The sequence below is a fragment of the Acartia tonsa genome, chromosome 14 (assembly GCF_053477335.1).
Source record: "Acartia tonsa isolate MP-2025a chromosome 14, ASM5347733v1, whole genome shotgun sequence".
Classification (NCBI taxonomy): Eukaryota; Metazoa; Arthropoda; class Copepoda; order Calanoida; family Acartiidae; genus Acartia; species Acartia tonsa.
In genome coordinates this window covers 40,100,846-40,127,933 of record NC_137273.1, presented here as the reverse complement: position 1 = coordinate 40,127,933, position 27,088 = coordinate 40,100,846, and the positions used below count along the sequence as shown (strand labels likewise).

General features: G+C 33.3%; 1 protein-coding gene across 4 annotated transcripts in view; it reads right to left on the bottom strand.

Annotated features, from left to right (window-relative positions):
- Itpr (Inositol 1,4,5,-trisphosphate receptor) overlaps window positions 1-27,088 on the bottom strand; it is a 149,679-nt gene that overhangs the window by 41,459 nt on the left and 81,132 nt on the right. For 3 of the 4 annotated variants that reach the window (XM_080148186.1, XM_080148188.1, XM_080148187.1), the window contains 30 exons: window positions 24,536-24,596; window positions 23,802-23,860; window positions 23,053-23,098; window positions 22,499-22,600; window positions 21,309-21,385; window positions 19,730-19,779; window positions 19,488-19,587; window positions 18,702-18,789; window positions 17,970-18,082; window positions 16,631-16,730; window positions 16,130-16,210; window positions 15,256-15,341; window positions 14,520-14,602; window positions 14,033-14,135; window positions 13,381-13,432; window positions 12,481-12,547; window positions 11,647-11,705; window positions 11,267-11,325; window positions 10,670-10,724; window positions 9,938-9,998; window positions 9,635-9,705; window positions 7,515-7,560; window positions 6,762-6,853; window positions 5,679-5,741; window positions 2,974-3,042; window positions 2,340-2,459; window positions 1,789-1,866; window positions 1,402-1,496; window positions 628-694; window positions 10-144 (listed from right to left, as the gene is read on the bottom strand). In XM_080148186.1, coding sequence (XP_080004312.1) covers window positions 10-144; window positions 628-694; window positions 1,402-1,496; window positions 1,789-1,866; window positions 2,340-2,459; window positions 2,974-3,042; window positions 5,679-5,741; window positions 6,762-6,853; window positions 7,515-7,560; window positions 9,635-9,705; window positions 9,938-9,998; window positions 10,670-10,724; window positions 11,267-11,325; window positions 11,647-11,705; window positions 12,481-12,547; window positions 13,381-13,432; window positions 14,033-14,135; window positions 14,520-14,602; window positions 15,256-15,341; window positions 16,130-16,210; window positions 16,631-16,730; window positions 17,970-18,082; window positions 18,702-18,789; window positions 19,488-19,587; window positions 19,730-19,779; window positions 21,309-21,385; window positions 22,499-22,600; window positions 23,053-23,098; window positions 23,802-23,860; window positions 24,536-24,596 — 2,338 coding nt within the window. The remainder of the gene's footprint in view (window positions 1-9; window positions 145-627; window positions 695-1,401; window positions 1,497-1,788; window positions 1,867-2,339; window positions 2,460-2,973; window positions 3,043-5,678; window positions 5,742-6,761; window positions 6,854-7,514; window positions 7,561-9,634; window positions 9,706-9,937; window positions 9,999-10,669; window positions 10,725-11,266; window positions 11,326-11,646; window positions 11,706-12,480; window positions 12,548-13,380; window positions 13,433-14,032; window positions 14,136-14,519; window positions 14,603-15,255; window positions 15,342-16,129; window positions 16,211-16,630; window positions 16,731-17,969; window positions 18,083-18,701; window positions 18,790-19,487; window positions 19,588-19,729; window positions 19,780-21,308; window positions 21,386-22,498; window positions 22,601-23,052; window positions 23,099-23,801; window positions 23,861-24,535; window positions 24,597-27,088) is intronic. The other variant, XM_080148189.1, reaches the window with a different exon arrangement.

The following is a 27,088-nucleotide window of genomic DNA, read 5'->3' as shown; positions in this document are numbered from 1 at the left end:
ATAACTTACCAGTTCAATATGATATCTGAGGGCGCTGGTTTCATCCATCCTATTTCTCTCACTGCGCATGAGGTCCAGGAAATGGTTGAAGCTGGCCTTGTCGTTGTAGAAGATCAACACGTCCTCCTGGTTCTGCAGCAATTCCTGAGAAAATAAGGAATAATTTAGATATTGTTTATATCTATGTCTGTTTGTATGTCTGTGTAGCTATGGATCTCCATGAAGCTTTCCATAGTTCCATGTAATGTTAGGTTATGGTGAAATGGTTCAAGAGAAATCACCTCCTTAAAAAAAAAAACCTAATTAAAAAAAAATCTAAATTAAAATTGGATATTCCAATTCCCCATCCACCTCCTTTCTTCAAGAGGCCCTTAGGGGCACAGCTGCTAATAATTTATATTGATTCAAAAGGCCATATTCTTAAGAGAAGAAAGGGTTGGGAAAGATATTATATTTTTCATCGAATAGACTTTACATTTAAAAATAAAACTAAAATTTCTAAGTAACCATTAATTTATCTTCTCCAAAAATACCTATTGCTTTTGCAAAAAATCATATACATAAAATTGTCAAAAAATCAACCAATATGTTGGATTTAAAGTTTTATAAAAAAAAATATTAACGCACCTGAATGACTAGATCCTGACACCTTCTGATGAATTGATTCTCTGTGTAGACAATGGTCTGCAGGAACCTGAAATCATACATATGTATATTAGTTCGCTGTAGAGATAATCTAGAGATACCCTCTCTGAATCCGCCAACAGTATAACAGTTGAGGAACAACCCGGTCATGTTATTGGTCAGAAATAATGAGAACTTATTCGCATTTTGAGTCAGCTAAAATTAGTATCATTGCTTGGTTAAATCACATCGTAAAAAAATTATAATGTCGTTTAATGTGAAGCATATCAATAAATATGTATAATGAGTTAGCTAAGAATAGTATAAAAAGCATTCCAGAAATTATAACGTCGAAAATTTTTGTCGCTCTTGTTACTTAAATGGATCGTATACAGCCACATATAAACAAAGTTGTTTGTCTGCTAGATTTTTTTATTCCGTAAAGGTGTGAGATTTAAGACTTTGAAATAGGAGTAGAACTCTAAAACTTGGCATAGTAGTTGCTTAAATGGAGTATAACGTGGATATGTATAAAAATGGCGGCCGAACCGCCAATTTTTTTTCCCGCCAAATTAGACAATTTTGAATCATTTGAAACACTTTTTTCTAAAAAAAATCCTCTATATTTTCTCTTGACACTTATTTTTTGGTAAAGTCGAGTTGGTAATCTCTTAAAACTTACACCTTTACGGAATTCTGCAAAATCTACCTCCCCCTTTTTCAGATAATTGGGCCATTTTGAACATCTATATCTAATATCTCTATATATTTGCGTACCTTATGTACTGCACATGTTTCCCAAATGAGCTGATACAATGGACAAAGTGCTGTACAATTTTCTCGTTCACTTCGTTGCACAGAGATGCGTTTTCCTATAAATATAATTTTCATATTTTCTTATTTCTAGTACCCAAAGTTTTAAAACCACATTATCTTATCCATTGGCTCAAAAACTTCAGGTCCTTTAAATGAAATTTGATTGGTTGATTCTGCACTAGAAGTTTCCAAACTTTTCAACTTACAAACTTTTTTTACAAAAATTTTCCTTACATGAGCCTACAATAACTAACTGTAATCGTCAGTCTGTCTGTAGGAACTTTTAATATTTGTAGCTAAATTTATGTGAAGATTCATGAGACTATTAGGTATTAGTTAATAAATAACCTGAAATATGGAACACATAGTCTTGGCATCTAGACAGTCTGGATTCAGAAACAAGTCACAGTGCTTGTGAAGAAGGCTCTGAAATGAAAATATTATATCAATAATTATACATTAAAGGTTATTAAAAACAAAGAATAAATAATCTCAAACTAAAAACAATATATCTTCTATGAATTATATTATTACTCAGTAAGTTATAAATTAAATTGCTAACGGTCATGTATTCGAAGATCCAAAGAACCATTCAAAGATCAAATTTGAAAATAACATATCCTAAAACCATCCCATGACCTAAATAAAGATTTCCTAAAATGATCTAAACGTACAAAAATAACCTTACTACTTTATATAATTGGATAAGGAGTGTATTCAAGATTATGCAAAATATGTATGAACAAGCATAACATAACATTTTCAATTTGAGAAGACCTACATAAATTCACTAATTATAGAGTAGCTAAACTACTACTACTCATGAAAGATTCTTTCAATTTATAAATCTAAGTTAGCTTGACTTTCATTATATAGTATTTGACAATCAAAATTTTAACCTGATTAGATTTGTTTCCAAGACAGAAATTCTGTAGGAACTCGTGGGCTAGCCGCATCAGCTCATTCATTCGCACATCCTCTTTCTTGTCATACGGTATTTGGAGCAGGTCTAACACAACCTAAAGATATATAATGGATAGATAGATAGAATAATAGATAGATTTAAAGAGTAATAGACAGACAAAAAGACAAGATAGATAGATAAATAGATAAATCGATGGATCCTCTCCCTTGTCATACGGTATTTGGAGCAAGTCTAACACAACCTAAAATGGATAGATGGGTAGATGGATGGATGGATGGATTGGATAGATAGATAAGAAGAATTGTAAGCTGGACAAATGATAGGTAAATGGATGAAGTAATGGTTAAATGAATAGATGGATAATTAAAAGGATTAATGAAAAGATGGATGGATGGATGGATTGATAAAGTAATGGATGTATGTATGGATGAATGGATAGATAGATAAATAGATAGATGGATGGATAGATAGATAGAACGGTAAGCTGGATAATTAGATAGGTAAATGGATGGATGAATGAATCTACAGAAAAAGTACTTTTATTAATCGTGATTGGAATCTAACATCAATATATCGTCCATTGTCTTATCCTTAAAAATATTACTAACCTTATGAACGCCCATATTTCTTAGTAAACGTTGTTCATGTCTCCTAGGCTTTCTTACGCCAGAACCATCCTAGCAAAAATATATAAATTAAGAGAGTAATTTTTTCGTAAAGTTGTGTGTCAGCGTTTAGTAAAATGCGCTTATTAAGTCAAACTGAGGTGGGTTCTTAAAAAACCTTACCCCACTGAACTTTGGAACACTCGTTTGGAACACTCAATTTCTCCCTTGTTTTCCCATTTTTTTGGAACATCAAATGGGGGAAATGCAAGTGTCATTCTTAAAAAAAAATTTAATTGAAAAAAATAGTGTACCAAAATAATGTTCCAAAAGACCGAGTGGGGTAGTCACAATTAAATTTAGAATATTTTTGTTTTTTAATTCAGAGATTTTTCAAATTTTCAAATATTTAAATTAATTTATTAAAATGAATTTGATTATTTAAATAAATAACCAACAAAAACAAAAAAGCATTAAAATTCAAATAAAATTTGCACCCCTGTTACTATTTTTACCGAGAAATTATCATATTATTCTACGCGTATCAGAAACGTATAAAGACTAATTAATCTTTTTTATCATTACAATCTTATCTACTGTATCCTTATTCTATTGTCTATTAGAATCTTTCTCCCCACTTTATAATTCTTGTTGTAACCCTAAAAAATGTACTGTATGTGAATGCATTCAAAATTGTGATTAATGTACTTTAACCCATTAGTGCCAAACCGGGTTTTAAAACCCGGTGCCAGAAAATGTAAAAAAACCGGTTTTCGGCTTCATAATTGCATCATTCTCAGTATGAATCCCCCCTCTACTACCCTGGCTTTCATTTCCCCCTGGAGCAGGTAGTTTTGCTTACTTCCGTTTGCCGGTATAGATCAACAAAGTTTGAAAATCATGAAAATTCAAAATACCCCATCTAACTTTTTTGTTTTTATAGTAAAGTCGCTGATTTTTTTCGTTAAATCTAAAGTTTATTGACAAGTACATCTATTTGTGAATTCGTTTTATTTAAATTATTATTTTTTATATGATTTTTTTATCGTTTTTTTACGCCCTATATAGGCCCGGTTCGGCATTTCCATTTTGAGTCTGAAATTTTTATTACCCGGTTTCACTAATAGATCTTTTTTGACAACAACAACAAAACAGGGTTTTTTTACCCGAAATCGCCGGCTAAACACGAAATTTGAAATAAATCGCTTCGTATTATACTTGTAGCTCTTTAGATTACATGAGGTTGTGTAGTTTTCAATTACGGATCGTATCAAAGTTCTAAAAAGTGTTCATCTCACTTTTGGCGTTCAAAAATTACATTTTTCGATTTTTGGTCAAAATAACCGGGTTTATACAGGTCAACCGGGTTTTAAAACTGAGGGAAAGCACCAAAAAACGGGTGTTAATGCCTGGTTGGTATTTATGGCCAAGCCGAACCGGGTTTTTTTGCAACTTTCCTGTGCACGCCACTAGAGCAAAACAAAAAAATACGAATTCCGTTTAAACCATTATAAAGCTTCCCTGAAACTTACAGCTCGATCGGCCCATAAAAGTGGCGCTCGGCACTAATGGGTTAATTAAACCACTTTCTCCCCATAACTTCCTTTCCTCTTTATACATTCTATATTATTTTACTACTTCTTTTTGACCCATACTCCTCCCCCTTTAATACACTCTCTCTCCCTCCCCTATCAATTATTACACACACACATGCAGCGCGCTAAGAACCACAGAGCAGTGGAGGGGGTAGGGGAGAGGAATGGAAGTATAAATGACTTATACAATTCAATTGACCCTGTACGTAGGCCTCATTAGGTGTAGAATATATGGGAATGGTAACAACAAACTACTGGCCGGTAGAGAGAGAGAGAAACTAAATTAGCGATAGATAGATAGCATGGTACTTTTGACACGTAATAGATAGATAGTAATCGCGCCCTGCCGTTCCTTTCTCTTTTGGGGAGGGGATAAAAGTTGTTATTCGTTGCGGAACTATTAAGACAATATAGATAGATTGTTAATATGTACACATAATTCATTTGACGCGTACAAAAAAAACCGTGCGTTTTTTTTTCATTTCCACATAAAATGTGAATCCCGAAATTTAATGTGTAATTTCATATAATGCAATAATTTAATTATTTAATTGATAAGAGCAAATGCCGCGCTCAATTTCAAACAAACGTCAAACCTAAAAAATCTTCCAAATTTCAAAATAATGTTCCAATGAGGTTATTTTATCCCCACTCAAAAAATCATTTTGGAACATTATAATAAGTGGGGTAAAAGTTTTTTAAGAATCAATATTACCAAATTTTGTATTTTCCCCACTGGTTATAATGTTCCAAACTGATTTTAGTGGGGTAAAATTTTTTTAAGAACCCACCTCAGTTCTTTATTATGGCCATTTCATATGTCATACTTAAGAACAGTTTGACTTAATAAGCGCATGGTTCTCCTTCGATTTTAAGGGATCATATAGAGAACCATAGGGTATGATTCGCTTATAATTGAATGCAACATTCGAACACAAGTTATTAGATTAAGTAGCCTCGGACAGACAACCTATTTTTGGGAGGATAATTTTTCCCTACCACAAAGTAGTTACAACCCTTCCAAAGGAGAACCATATCGGTTTAGCAATTAGCGAGATTTTTGTAACATTTTTGGACAGATAGACATCCTGTTACTTTAGAATTACTAATTACCTGACTCATACAAAGTCTGTTCATTCTGAACAAAATCTGCTGGATTGTCTTGTAATTTCTTGCCTAAAATTAAATAACATGAATTTATAACATTACTTAATTTTTCTTTTGATCTAAAAATTAATATGTGAACGAAAAAAGTACATTTATAAAGAGTTAAAAATCCAAGAATTTTTAAACTTTTAGAGATATTTTTCACATATAGACAATAGACATAAGAGATTTCTATTCCAATAATCCCATAGCTGCTTCTCTTTAAGTAATACATTTTTCGGTTATAGTCTCTTTCGTAGTAACGCCTCTTAAGGGGCATTTCGTCGTATTTGTACAGTAGCTTTACCCCTATTTCTACACCCTGCGGGGCAAATTGCCTAACCCTGTTGGACAATCACCTAACCCAACTTAATCTAACCTAACCTATCAAAAGCTACTGTAAAAATACGACGAAATGTCCCTTAATTGGCGTTGTCACAAAAGGGACTATACCCCAATTTTTGTATTAAATGAGATTGTAGAGTCAAACTATCATTAATTGAAATTTATTAATCATTAAAAAGCATCGGTGCTTTCCTCATAGTGCCTATCAAGCATAAATTAGTTTTATTTCTTTATATCAGTGTAATTTACTAATCAATATCCCTCCCTCCCTGCTTATATCTTTGGTTGGCTAAAAAAAACTGTGGATACTCTTAATGAACTTTGATTGGTTGGTTCCAAGCTTCTAGTGTCCAAACTTACCCAATAATTTAGTTCATCATAAATAGGAAAACATATAAATTCACCATCCATTGTCTTATCCCTCAAGACACATGATAATATGTAGATAAAAATTATTATGTTTTACACAAAGTATTTGAGCCAACGAATAAGATAACGTGATTATAAAACTTTTGGCACCAGTTTAATTTACAGTCTAATGTTCCCTCCCTCCTTGGTTATCTTATTGGTTGGCTAAAAAAACTGTGGATAACTTTTATCGAACTTTGATTCTTAATCTACAAAGCAATTTTGATTTTCATCATAGGGATACATATAGTCACCATCCATTGTCTTATCCCTTAAGATCCCTATCATGCAACCGACCTGTTTAGCATCTAGCGGTGGGCCGACGTCCAGGTCTATAGCGCTGCCCTGCTTCTCTGGCAGCCGTTTGTTATACGGCCGTGTCTCCTCCTGACACAACAATGCATATATAAAATATGTGGATATTGTGACAGGGAAAGTCAATTTAGGTTGCTTATAGGGTCCTAGGACAAACGCAGATGTCCCAAACGTTGGAGTGGACAAACGTTGGAGTGGACAAACGCAGGAGTGTAAAAATATTAATTTAATTAAGTATTTCAGATTTCTATCCAGATTAGGTTGGGTTAAGATATAAATGTACAAATAAGCTTCCCGCAGGAGGTAGGCATTTTAAAAACCTATAATATGGTCTAAAATAGGTTAGGTTAAGTGTTCACTCCGACGTTTGGGACTCCTGCGTTTGTCCTAGGACCGCTAATTATTGGCCAATATAAATCATCTTTGTAGAATGATGAAATAAGGAGGGTATGTGGGGCATCATTATATTAGCCAGCTGTAAAAAACATTTGGGTATACTTAGTCCATTTCGTGACAACGCTTCTTAAGGGGCTTTTCATCGTATTTTTACAGTAGCTTTACCCCTATTTCTAGCCCCTGCGGGGCAATCACCTAACCTAACCAAAAATGACCCATCAAATGCTACTGTGAAAATACGACGAAACGCCCTTAATAGGAATTGCTACGAAAGGGAAAAGACCCAAATAATTTATGAGGGTATGCAGGAATATCCACGTATTTTATGTATCCATTCCTTCAACAGAATTCTCTCCTTGCTCCCACTCTCCTCCTCTTCCTCGCCCTAAACAATAAATAGTCAGCCGTTTCAGGGATTTAAAGTAACAAACGTTTCAAATTAAATGTGCAATGAATCCATATTTTCAAAGTGGATCACTGAAAACAAATTTAAAAATAATCTAAAAAACATGGAGGTGAGGGTTAGGTATTATATGTGTAAGCAAATAACATAGTATTAAAATATGCTTCTCTAATATTATAATACAAGCGACTAAGACCTTAGACGCCTCAAGGGGCACTTGATGGAAGGAGTGTAGTGGAGGGAAAGGCAATTTCGATTTTAGTTTTAAAAAACTGGTAAAAAAAATCTTGTTTTGGGGAGAGGCCATTTTTTCGCGATATCACTTGCGAGGAAATTCAGACTTCCTTTGAATTTGATAAAAGGAAAATTATTAAATTATGTAAACATAAAATAATTTCTATGTTCAAATATACAATCTATATTTTAAAATCTCCTTTTTTTAAAAAAAAACTAGTGACAGCACCCATAGACTCCAGTGGCTCATTATTAAAAAAAACCATCCCAGGGCCCATATTGAGCTTCCATAAAATGGAGAATTATTGAATTATAAAGCTTTTCAGTTCAGAAAAAAGATCTAATTTAAATAACAGGATTAAAAATAAAGTATGTGATGTCTAATATAATAGTTGATGATTAATATACTTATTAATATTTTCAAATTATTGTATTTATGTACATGTGTTTCTAAGTATGTAAAAAGATCTAATAAAACAAGGATGACATCATCCATAAGTAGCAAAGCACAAAAATACTGGAAAAATTGTGTGAGTTTTAGAGCAGGTGTTCAGATGTCATAACAAGAAAATAAAGATAGACAAAATTTGCTAAAACTCCCAGCAAAACATGAAACATACAAGTCAAGGAAATCACATTTCCCACATAGCTTTACGGACTGATAGACAAAGTAAATTATAGAGTAGCTTCAATACTAATGAGAAAATTCAAATTTCAATCCCCAAATTTGTGTAAACTAGCAATCCAACTATGTGCATTATTGAAGAATAACCTATGTACATTTTAGTATGTGTGTACTGTACATTTTAGTACATGTACTGTACATTTATGTACATGTATACTGTACTTATTACGTACCAATTCCATGCTACTATCATCAATACTCATAGTACTGAACAATTTTATCATATTCTTTCTTTGCCATACTTTACTTTGACAACTTATCCAGGGATTATAAAATAAAAATGGGGAGCTGATGAAAAGGTCGTCATAACCCCAACCCCCCAAAAAATAGCTATAAAGTTACAAAATATTATTGTCATAAAGAGAGCATTTGTTGTGCATATTTTCCATAAAGTTTTATAAAAATGGTCACAAATAAGAACAGTTTGACTTGATAAGAGCATTTGGCTAAACCTTAACACCCAACTTAATAGAAAATACCCAAAAAATGACCCACATTATTGAGTTTGTTGGCTTTAGCTAAAACTTAATATGCAATTTTTTAAAAAAAATTTCACTATTTATTTAATTTTAACCCAATGATTCCATAATTGCAATACAGATATCTTAAAAAACATTTTATTGGTACAATAAAATAAAGGTGTCTTAAAATTAATTTGAAATAATACAAAAAAATCAAGAATCATTATTGAAGAACTAGTTTCAAAGCACAACCTTATTGAAACCATAATATTATAATTACTAAAGCTTATGATTCCTTGACATAAATGCCAGTTTGGGCGTTTTCTTCATCATTTTAAACTTCATCCGTTGGCGGGGTTGCACTGGATAGCTTGCCTCACTAGCGCCACCTTCCCCTGTCTTTAGTAAACGTAGCGGATTTTTTTTTGTACTACTTTCTTAAAAGTTGGCGGGATTGTACTGGATAATTTGCCCTACTAGCGCCACCTTCCCCAGTCTTTAGTAAACATAGCGGATATTATTTGTACTATTCATTGAAAAACTTTCAGAGTTGCTTTTTAGGATTTCACAGTCAGATGGGAATTGTGATTTAAAGTAAAATTGATAAAAATCGGCCAAAAGGCCAGGAAACTTACATTCTTTATTATATGAATAAATAGGTATAATGTATGTTTACCTTTTTATCATCAACTTTGACAGCTTTGTAGACCCAGAGTTCTGACTTTTCAACCAATATGCGAAGATCATCTAGAAAAATAACACATTAATTTCATTTAAAACAGACATACCTAAGATTTCTGTATACATCCCCAATGATGATAGACAATATTACCCCTTCTGTTAAAAAAATTAAAGTTTTAAAACAAACTTTCAATATAAATTGAAAGTACCCAAAATTGTTGAGCCAAATAATGAGATAATGTGGTTATAAACTTGACAGTTTAATGTTATTGAAACTTTTATGGGTGGAAAAAGTTACCTAAATCTCCTTTAATTTGTTTGTAATGCTCTACATCATTGTCTGATACAAGTGGCTGCACCTACAATATTATTGGTTAAAAAGTTGGGATATTTTTAAAGTAACCGTCTAATTTACATTCAAAAATATTGTCTGATATTGAATATTGGTAGGGATCTTAAGGGATAAGACAATGGACAATAAATTGGTATGAATCCAAAAAAGTTGCCTTTTTTGTAAATTATAATTAACGATTAAACAGTTATTACATTTCTAATTTGAATTAACCAACAGGGTTTCTATCTAAGTACCAACATTTTTTGAGCAATTAAACAAAATAGTATGGTTATAAAACCTGGGGTACCAATATAATTTGCAGTCCAATGTCGCCTATTCTTGTCAGTTTGGTAGATATTATTAAAATAAATATATAAAGTCTGGATGATCAATCACTTATTTGGACCAATGGCAACACAGTATAGGAACAATATAAATATGAATAGCTTTCCGCGGATATAAAAATGTATAATTATAAGATTAAAACCATTTTTTTAGCCCCGAGATACAAGAGGCACGGGCTTAAAAACTGTTTTTAATCTTATAATTTTACATTTTTATAATTCGTAAAAAACTGAATATAATACGATGCTATGCATAATTTTTTTAGTATGGCTGAGAACAGGTTCTAGTCCACCGGATAATAATCGGTTCGAAGCGTTACTGGAAAAAAACAAAACATTTTTATGACTATACCTGTCTGAAAGAGCGAAGCACCTCTTGTCGTTGTGAGAAATGATGGAACAATAAACTGAAATATCATAACACAGAATTAGCTTTAAATAAGATTAATACAAAAAAAAATTTCACACAAAATAGGGCCAATAATCTCTTTAAGAAACACAACAATTACAAACTGTTAAATCCTCATTATAAATCAATTGTAATGCATATAAGATTAAAACATTTCATAAAAAATTATACTTGTTCACTTAAGTAATAAAGGCAAAGCAACAAGAAACAAATAAAAACATTTTGATTAAAAAACTGAGTTCAATTCCCCCCCTAGAGACTTTGCACTTGGTTGACAAATCCTATCGCAATTTGATCATGCAACCTTTCCTGAAAAATCCTTTAGATTGCATAAAAAACACATAAAAACAATCGTAAGGAATAATTTTAATTTTAATTCAAGCAGACGATATTTGGTCATTAAGTAGCTTCTACAAAAATATACAATAAGGGGGTAATTTTCTTATTAAGAACAGTTTGTCTTAATAAGAGCATTTAATTACACCAAACTTAACAGAAAATACGAGAAAAAATGACCCTCTTTATAATATCAAAACTTACTTCAAAGCTCCAGAAACCAGAGGCGCGTAGTCATGCATCACAAGGTGTAATAGAACTCTAATTTTTTATTTTCATTATTAAATATTGTTTTTCATCAATCAATAGACTAATACAAATTCAAACCTCATAATTTAGGGTAGAAACCAGATATATTTAGGGATAAGACAATGGACGAAATATTGATATACATTTTCAATAACGATTAACCCCTTTGGTTTTTTTAATTATGGATTGAAAATCACACACTGCTAGTTTTGTAAGAGTACACTAAGTTTTTAAGTCAACAAATAAAAGAATGTGTCTTATATAACATTTGGTATCAGTATAATTTACAAACTATGGTTAAGTTAATAAAAATAATAAAAAAATGAAAATTTCCTTAGGAATATTTTTCCACCCGTACCATCCAGATCCAAAGATTCAGCCTCATGATGTTCACCTAAATAATATCAACTTAAAAAAAATATTTAAAATAAAAAAAAAGACTATGTCAACAAGGTCGTCCCCCCCAATATTTTGATTGGGGGGGGGGGGGGGTAATTACCCCTCCTGAAATCTGTTGGCAGGAGTAAATTCGTTTGGGTGAGGGGGTTAATCCCCACTTCCCCCCCCCTTTTTCATTTGGAGGGGGGGGGGAGAGGGTAAAAATTTAAAATTAATATTCATTTAGGGGAGGGGATAATCTTTAATATCATATAGGCAAGGACGTCCAAGTTTTTTTTTGGTGGTAAAATTCAAACTTCAAAATTTTGGGAGTGCCCCAAAATTCATTTAGGGATGTAATCACACCATTACCCCCCCCCCCCCATTGGATGTCCTTGAATGTCAATTTCTTCTTTCTTGTTTGTGTACCCTATATATGACTGGATACACCACAAGAGCTTAATTTTCATAACAAACTTCCTTCAGGCAATCAACTCTGACCTTTATCAGGAATTCCTAACTGTGAATGGTAATGAGTTAAGCTATTTTTTGGGCGATGTTAGGCAGAGATTCGAACCTATCAACTTCCCTACAACTCCAAGAATCTGTTAGAGAAACAAAAACTCAGGGAAAAGGAAATGTGATTTTGACAAACAATTCTAATGGAAAATTTCTTGCCCACTCCCCTTCAGTTACGTAAAACATGTTTTGCTCCAACTTTACTCCAACAAAAATTTGTGGATTTTCAATTGGAATTAATTGGCTGAATAGCAGCCCCTGCAAAAACTGACCTCCAAAAATTCCCTCAGCTTGTCTGCCAATATGCTCCAAGTCTATTCCTCCATTCCTACCCTCCACCTTAAAAAATATATCATCTAAGAAAAGTTGTTTATCGCATCGTATTATAAACAGTTTTCCGCGGATATAAAAATGTACAATTATAAGATTAAAACCAGTCTTTTAGCCCCGAGATGCCAAAGACACAGGCTAAAGAACTGGTTTTAATCTTATGATTGTACATCTTTTTATTAGAAGAAAACTGAATATAGTACGATGCTATATATAAATTTTCAGTATGGCAGAGAACCGGTTCCAATCCACCGGATATCCATCGGTTTCGAAGCGATACGAGAATAGTTATTTCTCGTATCGTATTATAAACGGCTTTCCGCGGATATAGAATGTACAATTATAAGATTAAAACTAGTTTTTTTAGCCCCGAGGTGCCGGAGGCACCGGCTAAAAAAACCGGTTTTAATCTTATGATTGTACATTTCTATATTCGTAGTAAACTGGATATAATACGATGCTAGACATAGTTTTTTCGTATGGATGAGAACCGGTTCCTATCCACCGGATTCGAATGAATACGAGAAAAAATATTATAAATTTATATTATGCAGTGATCCTAAGGGATAAGACAATGGGCGATAAATTAATGTACATCCCTTATATACAAAATTATCTATGCCCTAGACAAGGTCATTGATTAAAAATTTGATGCAAATCAAGATTTCATGTAAAATTATTAAACTAGTTGCTTTGCTCCAAGCCACTAGGGGAAGCCAGGGTATTTCAAGAAAATAGCATAAAGCCACCCTTAGACTTTTATAAAAAAGTACAACGCATATGGAACAGCAATCTCTGAGATCTTTAGATTCAGGCAAAACAAAGATAATGAATTAATATACCTTTTCAGATTCGTCAAACTCTCTTTTGAAAATTGAAAGCAAACTTGTTATCCTGCAAAAAAATATCAGTACATATATTGTTATCTACGATCAGCTATGTAATCAAAACTTAAAATGTAAGTATGTCCATTTCAATTAAGCATTGTATCGTGTAGTAAAGTAATTTATGGATCGAGTTTTATTGTATTTTTGTTGAGTTTCTAAATAATGTTAAATACAATTATATGAATTTTCACTCTATATTTGGTAATATTCGTTTGCCAGTCTTGTGTAACTAATTTGTTAAGTTTAACTTTTGTGAATGTTGTCATCCTTGTTAGAATTTTCTTAGATGCGAAGCTTTTCAATAATTAGGGTCAGTCGGTTACCAGAATGTCGGTACGTCCATTTTAAACAAATTGATTTTCATATTTTTGACAAATGTTATAATCGAAGCATCTCTATGATCAAATCCTAAAATTGTAAGTTTGTCCTTAAACAGTATCCTGTTTTTAAGCAGCTTTGAATCAATTAACTTTTGTTTAGTCTTATATATTAGTATTTTGCTTATTCTCAGTTATGAACTCTACAATTGTTAATGTTCGTTTGTCCTCTTGTTTCAGAGCTTTTATGGATGTTGTCATCCTTGATATAATGTAATTAAAAACCAAACCTATAATCCAATCTAACATCGAGAATGAACTGAAGTATTTCTATAATTTTCAACTTGGTTTTCATGACGAGTTCATCCATCTGTTGGCTCACACCGACGCCATCTAATAAGAATATTTATTTATTGCATCGTATCAAAGACAGCCTTCCGCGGTTAGTAAAATGAAAAATCACAGTTTTGTTGGGTAGAATGTGCACAATAGCATTATACAAAACTAGCTCCTAGAATTTTATACACCAATGAACATTATACAAAACTCACCCCTAGAAGCCCCTAGGGGCACATATGGGGGGAGGGGGGGTTGAGTCGACCCTCCACTTTTAATTTCATTATAAAAAAAAACTTTTTTGAGGGTGTAAAAACCTTATCTGGACCTATAAAAAGCTTCACTGTAAAGGAGAACCATATCGGTCCAGCAATAAGTGATATTCCCAAACAGACATCCTGTTACTTTTATATAAGGAGAACAGAAACAATTGATTCATACCTGACTTAGAAGGAAGTCCTGATCCATTAGGCCGTATGCCTGTTGTTAACATAGTCATCATGGCCCCAACTTCACTTAAACATCTAAAGTAAAGATTAAATTCTAATATAAAAAGAGTTTCTCTCAATGTGCACTCTTACCCTCCCCTCTCTCTCTCTCTTAAAAAATTCTACTAACAAAAATTTACAATTTCCATTAGAAACAATTGGTCGTTCAATCATTTCATTACCACAGGGTTTAATTTACTCAGAGCTACTATAAAACAAAGTGTTAAGTACATTTAAAATCATCATAAAGATAAAAAAATAGGTTTAAGCTTCAATAAACAGATTATTCGGAAGATCAGTAAAAATTAACACAAAAATTTTATGTTTTTTTTTGTTGACATTTCATAACTTTTGGTGTTAATAAAAAATAAAAATAACGACAAATTGAGTTTATTATAGGAGGTAATATTCGATTTCTTTCCAGTTTAATAAAAGTTTCACCCAAAACACCTTTTGAGCACAGATAACCTCTCCCAGTATTTTAAAAATAAGTTGGGGATGGGGTCAGTTTTTTCCTGTGGAGGGACCAACCCTGCGGAACATCCAGTACCAAATATAACCTAACCTAACCTGTAATAAGCTAACAAATGAAAAACTACTACCCCCTTAAATTTTAATATTTTTTAAAGGAGGGGGGGGGGGAGCTTAGTGCTCAACATGGTGCGTTGTGTGAAAGCGCCAAAAGTTACCTTAGAGCGCCTCCATTGCTTCTAACTTCACCAATAGGAAGCTTCCCGTTGTTCACAGTTGTTATAGCCGTACAATCCAAAATACTGGAACAATATTTCAATCTTATTATATAAAGTAGTATTTTTTTTGTCTTAATCTTAATATCTTAATAACTACTGAACCGATCGTGTTCTCTATTTTAAATAAGCTTAACATAAGTCCCATAATGGTATTAGGCTATTTTTTTTTAGATTCTAGTATGGTTTTGAGCTACATTTCTAAACCCGAGATACTAAGGCGTATCCTTTAGTTTCAAATAAATCTATAGTTTATAAAAACCTGTAACTTTTAAATAAGGATAGAATGAAATGTGCTCTCCTATTCTGATTATTTAATTCGTTGACAAAGTCAAACTGAATATAATTTAATTAAACATAAAATGTAAAATAATACCCTCCTTTTATTTTCCAGTAAAAAATCTCAACATCTTTAAAATAAATACATTTATAAATATATTTATTTTGAGATAATAAAGGATTTCAACATCCACAAGTAGCTAAGCACAAAAATATTTTAGATATAAATACGGGCAAATTAATAAAAAACTGGTTTGAATCTAAAAAGATATTTTTCTTAAAATGACAGAAACCTTTAACTTATGTACTACATGTTTAAATATTATTTTTTTTGCTAATCTGGCACACTGACTGACCAAGTAAATTGTATACTGGATAATCATTGGTATAGGGAATCTTCACAAAAAATTACCTGTCTATCTTGAATATCATCCAAGAAAATCACATTTCCACCTATCACATTTACGGACTAAAAGACGGACGGATAACGTAAATCATAAATCGTTTCTAAAAATCGTTGAAGATTGAAATAGTTCCTAAGAAGTGTTCTTGTAATTCTGAGGAGATCTGAAAAACTGTAGAATCCAAAATATATCAAATATCTGGCCAGATTTACAACCTAAAATATAAAGTAAGATAAGCTTATATGTAACGGAAGTTGATGTATTTTTAAAATGAAAAAGGGATGACAACATTCATTAGTAGCGAAGCACAAAAAAACATAAAAAGTTAACGAAAACCTTCTTTTTTAATTTTTATCTATTTTTAGCATGAAAAAAATTCACTACCTTATATTTGCAGTTAGAAAATTCCTAGTCTAACGCTATGAAAAAAGTTTCAGAGCACACGGTTTACGTAAGTGTGTACAAACTCCCCCCCCCCCCCTTTACCTCATATGTACAATTTTAGAGTTGCTACGCTTTCTAAATCGTAACTTATTGACAAATGAATTGCCATGCAAAGTTTGAGAACAATATGAAAATTGTAACATGTCTAAATTAACGAGTATAGGAAAACTTCACTTTAAAAAGCCAATAACCTCATATGTAAGCTGATTTTGTTGGAGGTCTGTGAACGCCCACATCTTCTCTACAACATTGTTCAGATACTTCTCAACAAATAGCATTGTACCATCAAATCTAAATAATAAAAACTAGTTAACTTCAGGAATATTAAGAAATAAGACAATGTTCAGATATTTCTCAACAAATAGCATTGTACCATCAAATCTAAATAATAAAAAACTAGTTAACTTCAGGAATATTAAGAAATAAGACAATGTTCAGATATTTCTCAACAAATAGCATTGTACCATCAAATCTAAATAATAAAAAACTAGTTAACTTCAGGAATATTAAGGGATAAGACAATGGTAGCATATTTATGTACAATCCTCATGATAATAAAATTGCCCTTTACTAGTTGACTAGTTTGGACGATGCTTGAATGAACCAACCAATCTATATTTAATCAGGGTTAGCTATTCTAACAATCAATTCTACAAAAATTCACGAAACCTTTTAAAGTATGATGGGGTATATTTTTTTTTTATGGAACTGAAGAGGTGTGGGTAAGAAGGGGAAGAAAAGGGTAAGGGGGCTGTAGGGAAATTTTCCTTTAGAATTGTTTGTCAGAATATCATTCCCTTTTCTCTGAATCTAATTTAAGTACCCTAAGTGATCAAGCCAACAAATAAGGAAACTTTTGGTACAAGTATAATTTACAGTTCATGTGCCTTTCCCATCCTCCCTGTTAATCTAGAGGCCTAATCTTTATAATAAAGTAACAGGATGTGCGTTTGCCTGTACCGAAGGATCTCGCTAACCGCTGAACCGATCGGGTTCTCCTTAATATGGTAGCTTCTCATAGTTCCTGGCAAGGTTTATAACTATTTTGGGGGAGTTTACCACTACCCTCCCAAGAGAAATCGCCTTTAGAAAAGAATTCCTCCCCCCCCCCCCGAAAAATATTTTTTTTTTTAAATCTGAAAAAAGAAATTGGGTTATCAAATTCGACTCTCCCCTCCTCAAATGCCCCTAGAGGCCTCTAGGGGCATTTGAGTCTTTAATATACAGCAGTATTTTTTTTTGCATGAAGCTCAAAACTCCAGTCCGAATTGTACTTTCAGGGAAGAATTGTATGATGTTCTTTGGGTGTTATTTGGCTATTTCTCTGACCAACTTGGCCTCCCCTTGAGGCTAGGGGCGAAGCAACTAATGGTAAACTAGAAGAATTGTTTATTATAGACAGCTTTAGGCGGATATTCAAATAAAATTATAAGGTTAAAACCAGTTTTGTTAACCTAAGAGGCTGACAACCGGTTCTAATCCAGCGTATATTAATCGGTTTCGAAGTCGTACTGGAAAAAAAAAACTTACTGTTGTCTGACTTTCTGTCTGCTCTGATCCTGGCTGTTATCATAGTCTCTGATGGACAATCTCAGGGGAATATCTGACCAGAGACGGGCATACTGAACTGGTTTTACTTCTTCCTAAAATATTATCATAGTCTTTAATAGACAATCTCAAGGGAATATCTGACCAGAGACGGGCATACTGAACTGGTTTCACTTCCTCCTGAAATATTAAATATTAAGTCCCAAGTAAATATATCTAAAAATCAATCCAGCGTCTTTTTCCCGCCTTTCTTTTGGCGCGTTTTCTTGCGCCAAAAAACTGTATAAAGGTTGTCAAGTGAAAAATAGACTATACTGAATTTGTGTCACTTTCTTCTGAAAAAATGAATAATATTTAATGGTAAACCCCAACTCACCCTCCCCCCCCCCCCCTTGGATGAAGCCATGACATAAAGTAAAAGATAGCTCTAATCATAAATTTAGCTAGGTATGTCATATTTGTCCTATCACTTTTAACTTTGCATGGTCATTCCTGAAATAGGTACTCATTGATTTATGTATCTATACTAAATATCAAAAATGTATGTTGAACATTGAACTCCCCTATACCTTATTTATTCATTAAGGGGGGAAGGTTGTTTTTTGTTTCTCCTATCCTTAGCCCTTCATTTCAATTAATTGTAAAAAAAATAAGTGTGGGGAGAGTTATATGTGCTCAACAAGGTACTTTTAGGGAAAACACCTAAAACCCCACCTGTGGATCTCTATCTACATGCATGTGGAGCATCAGCCGGCAGAAAGACGCCCTCAGGAAAAATGGCAGTCGGTCATTTTCCATACACCTAAAAAGAAAAATATATCATTATTAATATAAATCTAATTGTTACGCCCCTTAGAGGTATTTAATTAGGAACACTTGAGGAAAGTGGAATTGAAGGGGGTCAACTCAGCATTAAAAAAAAATCTAGGGATGATTTCTTTTGGGAGGGTGGAGGAATCCTCCCTCGAAATAATCATACCTATACCTTCTCTGGATCTATGGGAAACTTAACTGTATAGAAGAACCATATTGATCCAGCGGTTAACGAGATCCTTCGGTACAAACACAGAGACAAAAACATACTTTTATATAAGGATTTTTAATATATACAGTGAATAGAAATAAGAAAATAATTGTAAGTAATTTTATTTTGTTAATTTTCACTGATCTTTCCAATTTCAATTTTAGGTGGAGGGGGAGGTGACAACCCCCCCCCCCCTTTTTTTGAATGCTTATGAACGTACCTAGGAATGAGACCGGTATCAAGATGATTACTCAGATTATTGATGGCCAGATATTGTCTGTCCAAACACATGTTATAGACAGACGGACAGACAGACATCATTCTACTTTGTATTATAGATTAACATACCTGAGAATAAGACCAGTATCAAGATGATTACTGAGATTATTGATGGCCAGATATTGTCTGTCCAAACACATGTTACAGACAGACGGACAGACAGACATCATTCTACTTTGTATTATAGATTAACATACCTGAGAATAAGACCAGTATCAAGATGATTACTGAGGTTGTTGATAGCCAGATATTGTCTGTCCAAACACATGTTGGAAAATAGATCCAACTGATGTCTGTTGTACAATCAATTATAATAGTTATTTATCGAATCGTATTTTACACAGCTTTCTACGGATATTAAAATGGAAAATAATAAGATTAAAGCCAGTTTTATTAGCCCTGAGGGGCTAATTAATATTTATAAATGATTTATTCCTGTAATATTTAAGAATTTTTGCAGCTTCACAGTCATCATTCTGCTTTGCTTTACTAAAAATAATACAAAAAGTTAATAAATTCCTTAAAAACAATATGGTAAACAGTGGCACCCACACTGGTTTTGCCCTCCCCAACACGACTTTTTACACCCACTTCAAATTAAAATCGAAGAGTGGTGTGAGCTTTAAGGGTTTTGTATTAAACAACTAGAGGGGTATTATTTTAGAGTTAGGGGCGTGGATACACCCCCTAGGTGTAAAGCCTCTACATAATTAACATTCTGAAAAGTTTTAAAAAAGGGTAATTTGATTCACAACCCCTTTAAATATTTTCTACAAATGATCATCAATCACAAACAGACCAAAGTAAATTATAGTCTGGATACATAGGTATTGATAAAGCTTTCCCCTATCTGAGGAGCTGACGGTCAAACAGACATACTGACGAACATGACAAACCTTGCAAAAACCTCCAATAATCTCTGTTCCTCTCCATCATTTCAACTAAGGGTCACAACCACCCCCCACCCCCAAGCTGACGGTCAGACAGACAGACTGACGGACATGACAAACCTTGCCAAAACTTCCAATGATCTCTGTTCCTCTCCATCATTCTAACTCAGGGTCACACTCCTCCTCCTCCCCCTAGCTGACGGTCAGACAGACTGACTGACGGACATTACAAACCTTGCCAAAACTTCCAATGATCTCTGTTCCTCTCCATTATTCCAACTGAGGGTCACCCCCCCCCCCCCTAGCTGACGGTCAGACAGACTGACGGACATTACAGACCTTGCCAAAACTTCCAATGATCTCTGTTCCTCATTCCAACTCAGGGTGACACCACCCTCCCCCCCCCCCACCCACTAGCTGACGGTCAGACAGACAGACGGACGGACATTACATACCTTGCCAAAACTTCCAATGATCTCTGTTCCTCTCCATCATTCCAACTCAGGGTCACACTACCCCCCCCCCCACCCCCTAGCTGACGGTCAGACAAACAGACAGACATTACAAACCTTGCCAAAACTTCCAATGATCTCTGTTCCTCTCCATCGTTCCAACTCAGGGTCACACTCAACCCCCTCCCCCCCCCCTAGCTGACGGTCAGACAGACAGACGGACGGACATTACATACCTTGCCAAAACTTCCAATGATCTCTGTTCCTCTCCATCATTCCAACTCAGGGTGACACTACCCTCCCCTCCCCCAACCCTAGCTGACGGTCAGACAGACAGACTGACATTACAGACCTTGCCAAAACTTCCAATGATCTCTGTTCCTCTCCGTCGTTCCAACTCAGGGTCACCCCCCCCCCCACCCCCTAGCTGACGGTCAGACAGACAGACTGACGGACATTACAGACCTTGCCAAAACTTCCAATGATCTCTGTTCCTCTCCATCATTCCAACTCAGGGTGACACCACCCTCCCTCCCACCCCCAAGCTGACGGCCAGACAGACAGACTGACGGACATGACAAACCTTGCCAAAACTTTCAATGTTCTCTGTTCCTCTCCATCGTTTAACTCGGGGTCGCACCCCCCCCCCCCCCTTAGACGGACGGACATTACAGACCTTGCCAAAACTTCCAATGATCTCTGTTCCTCTCCATCATTCCAACTGAGGGTCACTTCTTGAGTTGAATTTATCACCTAAAAATAAACACAAATATTTAAAAGTGATTAGGGACTGTAAATTACACTGGTACCCAAAGTTTTATAACCACGTTACCTTATTTGTTGGCTCAAAAACTTTGGGTATTTCTATTGAATTGTGATTTATTGGTTTAGAACTATACTAGTAATGTCTAAATGTTTTAAATCTACAATAGGTGTAATTTTTTTTACATAAAGTTAAAGTCTTACCCCTTATGATCCTTATAAATATAATTATTATTTACTTTTTGCATCTATGTACAGTGCAATAATATTTTGTCTATTATACTTACTAAATAAAGACAAAATTAACTAAAATTCAGCATTTCATTGCTACAGAATTATTTTATAGTCTGTCTCTATAATAAATCTATATACTATTTCACTACTAGTACTTTAATATTATGTTCTTAAACTTGAGCGAAGCATTAAAGTATGTCATATTAATTTGTCTATTATCATTATATACTAAGTAAAGACAGAATTAGCTAAAATTCTAAATTTCATTGCTACAGAATTATTTCATAGTCTGTCTTAATACTAAATCTATGTATAATATGAGTACTTTATTATTATCTCTTAAACTTGAGCGAAGCATTATAGCATGTCATTTAAAAACAGGTGCTTTCACACTAATTATCCTTCTGAGCACTAACTCCACCCCCTCCCACCACATTAAAAAAAAATAAATGGCGTATCACTTTATGTCAGGTTAGGTAAGTGTGTAACAGGATACTGCAGGTATAAACCCTACAGGATTGAAGCCCCTAATATTTGGTAGGCATAAAATAATTAACCGTTCACCCTTATTTGTATTTTATTTCAAAACTAATGGGGGGGGGGGGTGGGTATTTAAATGATCAACCTGCACTTTTTGGAAAAGCACCAGAAAAAAAAAATTGTAAGACAGCGTAGTGTCCAATAAGAAATGACGTTATACAATACAAATAACCAATAGGCCAGTATACATTGTAATTAACCAATAGTATATTGTATACTGGCCTTTCATTGGTCATTTGTATTGTATGGCGTCATTTTTTATTGGATAGTTACATTGAAATTATTCATAGGGATTGCTTCGCTCAGTGTTTAAGGGATTACACAGCTTACTTTCTGAATGGGCGAGAAATAGGACGTTTTTGTGATTGAATATCCGGCAGCTGAGTCTGTCCTGTCTAGCGGATAACTGACCGGCTGCCAACATGTTATCTGCTAAATATTAAGGTCTTCCTTGGGAGGCAGGGATGGAGGGGACATAGGTACCCAAAGTTTTATAAACAACTTATTCGTGTGCTCAAAATCTTTAAGTAATTTTTATCGAATTTTGATTGGATGGTTCTATGCTTAATGTTTATTAAAACAATGGGGTATTTTTGTTTATCATCATTAAGGGAGGATGTATATATTATATAATATTTTTTGTCCATTGTCTTATCCCTTAAGATCCCTGGGTATTTGTAACAAATAATGTCAATATCAAACCTCGCGGATTTAACAAAGACTTTAGAATACTCCAAGCCTTTCTATTTAAAGCCTCTGTAAAACTAAATACTCATTCAGATCAGTGGTCACATAAAAAAATTCTCGCTCATATTTGGAAAAATGACAAACTTTCAGTGAAGGCTTATAGAGTTGCTTCTCTAATAAAAAAAATTATTGTTCACCTGAAGGTCGCCTTCCTCCTCTATCTGTGTTAAACATGGCGTCAATCTATAAACAAATAATTAATAGTTATTTATTAAACCATCGAATTATAGAAAGCGTTCTGCGAAAAGTAAAATGGAAAATTGCAGAAATAATTTAAAGATTTTATTTTAATATTCCCAAAAATAAATCTGTAATACGATGACATACATGATTTTTCAGTATGGCTGAGAACCAATTCCAAGCCAGTGGATACTAATCGGTTTTGAAACCATACTAAAAATAGGGTACTATCCTCTTAGAAATATTTTTTTCAATTTTGATATTTTTATTTGTTAGAATCATAATATCGATTACAAACCTAAACCATTAAAAAGCACATCTACTTAAAGTCAATCTGAGCATATTGATGTTATGTGTTTTTTCGATAAATGATAAATTGTCCTTTAGAATTGAGTTTTTAAAAACATGATTTCTACAACAGTTAAAAATAATGTTATTGTTTAAAAGATAATACAGCTCTATGTTTGTCTTAAGGGAATAGAAGCTTTCGTAATATTTCAGAAAAATTTTGAGTAAGATTCCAGTCAAATGCGCTTATTAAGTCAATCTGTTTTTAAATATGCGTTTCGTCAACATTAAGAACAGTTAGACTTAATAATCGCATTTGATTGGTATCTTACAATTTTACGCAATATTACGAAAGATATTTTCCCTTGGTGACCTTTGCTTTTATGGATGTTATCATGCTTGTTTAAAGTTGTTATACCTGGTTTGTATGAGAATATTTGAATTTGATTCTCTCAACACTGATTTACAGATTAATTCCTAAAAGCATAGAATAATTTAGTACATTTTTTCTGATCAAGGCGGTTTCCCTCAAAGTGACTAATCGAACAATAACCCTCCCCCTCCCCCTCATTAGGTCAGGTTTTATTGCGCAAAGGATAGCCCTACGGGTCAAGGGCTTCCAACAGGGATTAGACTTAAAACAAAAATACCACATAGAATATTTTAACAGTTAGACTTTAACAAAGCATTTAATGACCAATACCAAAAGATATATTAAGTCAAACAAAAATGTAATTTAAGTATATTCAAATACAAATACAGAAGTCAATTCGGCATGTTCTAATTGATTAGTTACATTGAATCTAGTGTATAAATTATATTTTCATAAAAAAGCACATTTAACTTATTGACTGACGGACGGAAAGACAAAGTAAATTATAGAGTAGCGTCGCTACTAAAAAAATAGTTACTACCTGTGTTACTGGGATTGCATCATTGTTTGAGATACACAAAGCACATATCCTTCACTGATGAACGGACGTACAGACAAAGTAAATTATAGATTAGCTTCGCTACTAAAAATAGTTACTACCTGTGTAACTGTGATAGCATTATTGTTGGAGATACACAAATCCGACAAATTGACGGACTGACAGACGGACGGACAAAGTAAATTATAGAGTAGCTTCGCTTCTAAAAAATAGTATTTACCTGTGTGACTGGAATAGCATCATTGTTGGAAATACACAAATCCGACAAATAATCAAGAAACCTAAAAAATATTATGTTAAATTTTTATAAAACAGGATCTTTATGTGTTTGTGCCGATGGATCTCAACAACCCCTGAACCAATATGGTTCTCCTTAATAATGAAATATCTCATATGTCCTGGAAGGTTTTTTTTAGCTCTTTTTGGAAGGTTATATATCATTGAAATGGATAGGGTGGTTTTAGGCTATATTCTTCATCTAGTTGAATATAATGTATCATCAAACAAAACAAATAATTAAAAAAAAAAACACACAATGTCATATAAAAGTTATTCACTATTAATGAGGTAGCTACTCTCAAAAAAAAAGGCAAAACTTTTCAATTTTTTTTTAAATTAATAAGTACAAAAATTAAATATGTAATATAACCATGGCCTTTTCTGCATTAGTTCTTTTTTTCATTATAAATGATTTAGTAAAATCATATACATATATGTATATTTGAACAAAAGAAATCTACCGATCCCTAGGAATGGAGGCGACATTGAGCTTTAAATTCAACTGGTATTAAGTTTTTATGATCACACTATCTTATTTGTTGGCTCAAAAACTTTAGGTTTATTGAATTTTAATTGATTTGTTCCAAACATGTAGTTTTCAAGCTTTTCAATCAAAATTTATAAACTTCAGAAGGTGTATTTTTGTTTATCATCATTGCGCTAAAATCTTGAGTGTAAAATGTAACTACTTATTACCTCTTTTAAAAAAGCAAAAAATAAGGGAGCAGGGGTTATTTATGCTCCAATAGCGATTAAAGGGATATTATATATTTTAATTAAGTAGAGGTTAATGACGTCAAAATTACATAATAATTTCTTTGTTCAGGGAGGGAGGGGACATTGGACTGTAAATTACATTGGTACACTAAGTTTTATAACCACATTATGTTTTTCGTTGGCTCAAAACTTTCCGAAGTAACAGTATAAAAACAAAAAATTGTAATCTGAAAGGCTTCAATTAGTTTATCATTTGGGATGTATTTAAATTTATCATCCATTGTCTTATCCCTTAAGATCCCTGGTTATGCTGGTGTGAAGTTGATATTGTTAGGCTTCTAATCTTGCAAATAATTCCAACTTAATAAGGATCTGTCTCGGTGTTTTCACACAAAACGCTGTATGGAGCAATGTATCCTCCCCCTACCCTTAATTTTAAAATAAATTGAAAATTGGGAATTTTATTGGTTTTTTAATGGTTTGTTTATATTTTAGGTTAGGTTGTATTGGGTACTAGGTAGCCTTGCAGGGTTAGGGCAATGCAGGTATAAGCCCTGCAGGGTTAGAAACCTCCCAAAAGCGCAAGTAATAAACAAACTTTAATTTTATTTTAAAAATAAGAGGAAGACGGTTATCAATGCTTAACAGACAAAAAGCAAAAAGGGAACTGTCTCTTAACAAATAATTTATTACTATCCTAAGGATCAGGATGTATGTCTGTCTGTACCATCAACCTCTCCTTTCCAAGAAAAAAAATGTGTAAGAACTCTTTTTTCATATTGATGGGTTTTTGATACTTCACCCCTATATATGAGTATATGTATGTAACTTGGCAAAAAAGTGTAATTTTCTCAAATTTCAAAATCCTCTGCACAAAATAATATTCAAATCGAATTTTTTCTTTTTATTAAAATAAATCCTATAGGCATGGACGTTGCAAATAATAGAAGAGAGGGGTGGGGGGATAAAAGCCCCAATATCTATAAGAAAATATACACGTGGTAACTTTTAAATAAATGCCCATACCATGTACCTAACCTATTTATTAGAAATATTTTAATTTCATTCCAAAGTTTTATAACCTTTACAGCTTTGATTCAATCATGTTTATTCAATATAACTAAAATAAAACATTTTAGGATAGCAATAAAATAGCTATTTTTAGCCCCCAATACTTCAATATAAGAATATAGAGACCCTGGATGCTATGGCGAAGTCTCAAGTGAATATTGATTTATGATTATATATGATGAAACTAATAGAAACAAGTACCTAAATTTTCATACTTTCAAAGAAAGTCTAAATACGTGTTTTTGTGATTATCTGCTTATGAAAACAAGGAAGACAACATCCATAAAGCGATTCTCTAAAATCAGAAGGAAGGACATACGAACTATAAGCATAACATTAATAAGCAAGTCTGAATAAATCTGATAGGATAACTACATCATTCCAGGATTTCATGACAACCGCAGAAGTTCCAAACGTCGGAGTGGACAAAGGCAGGAGTGTTAAATATTAATTTGATTAAGTATTTCTATTCAGATTAGGTTAGGCCAAGATATGAATGTACAACTAAGCCCCCTGCAGGGGTTAGGCATTTAAAAAATAGGTTAGGTTAGGTTAAGTGTCAACTCCGACGTTTGTCCAATCTGACGTTTAACTCCTACGTTTGTCCTAGGACCAAAAAAAGCAGTATTGTTTAGACACCTAATTTTATTACATATCTTGGATTGTATTTGATTTGTGGAGATCTAGAAATATAGTTCAACCTTTC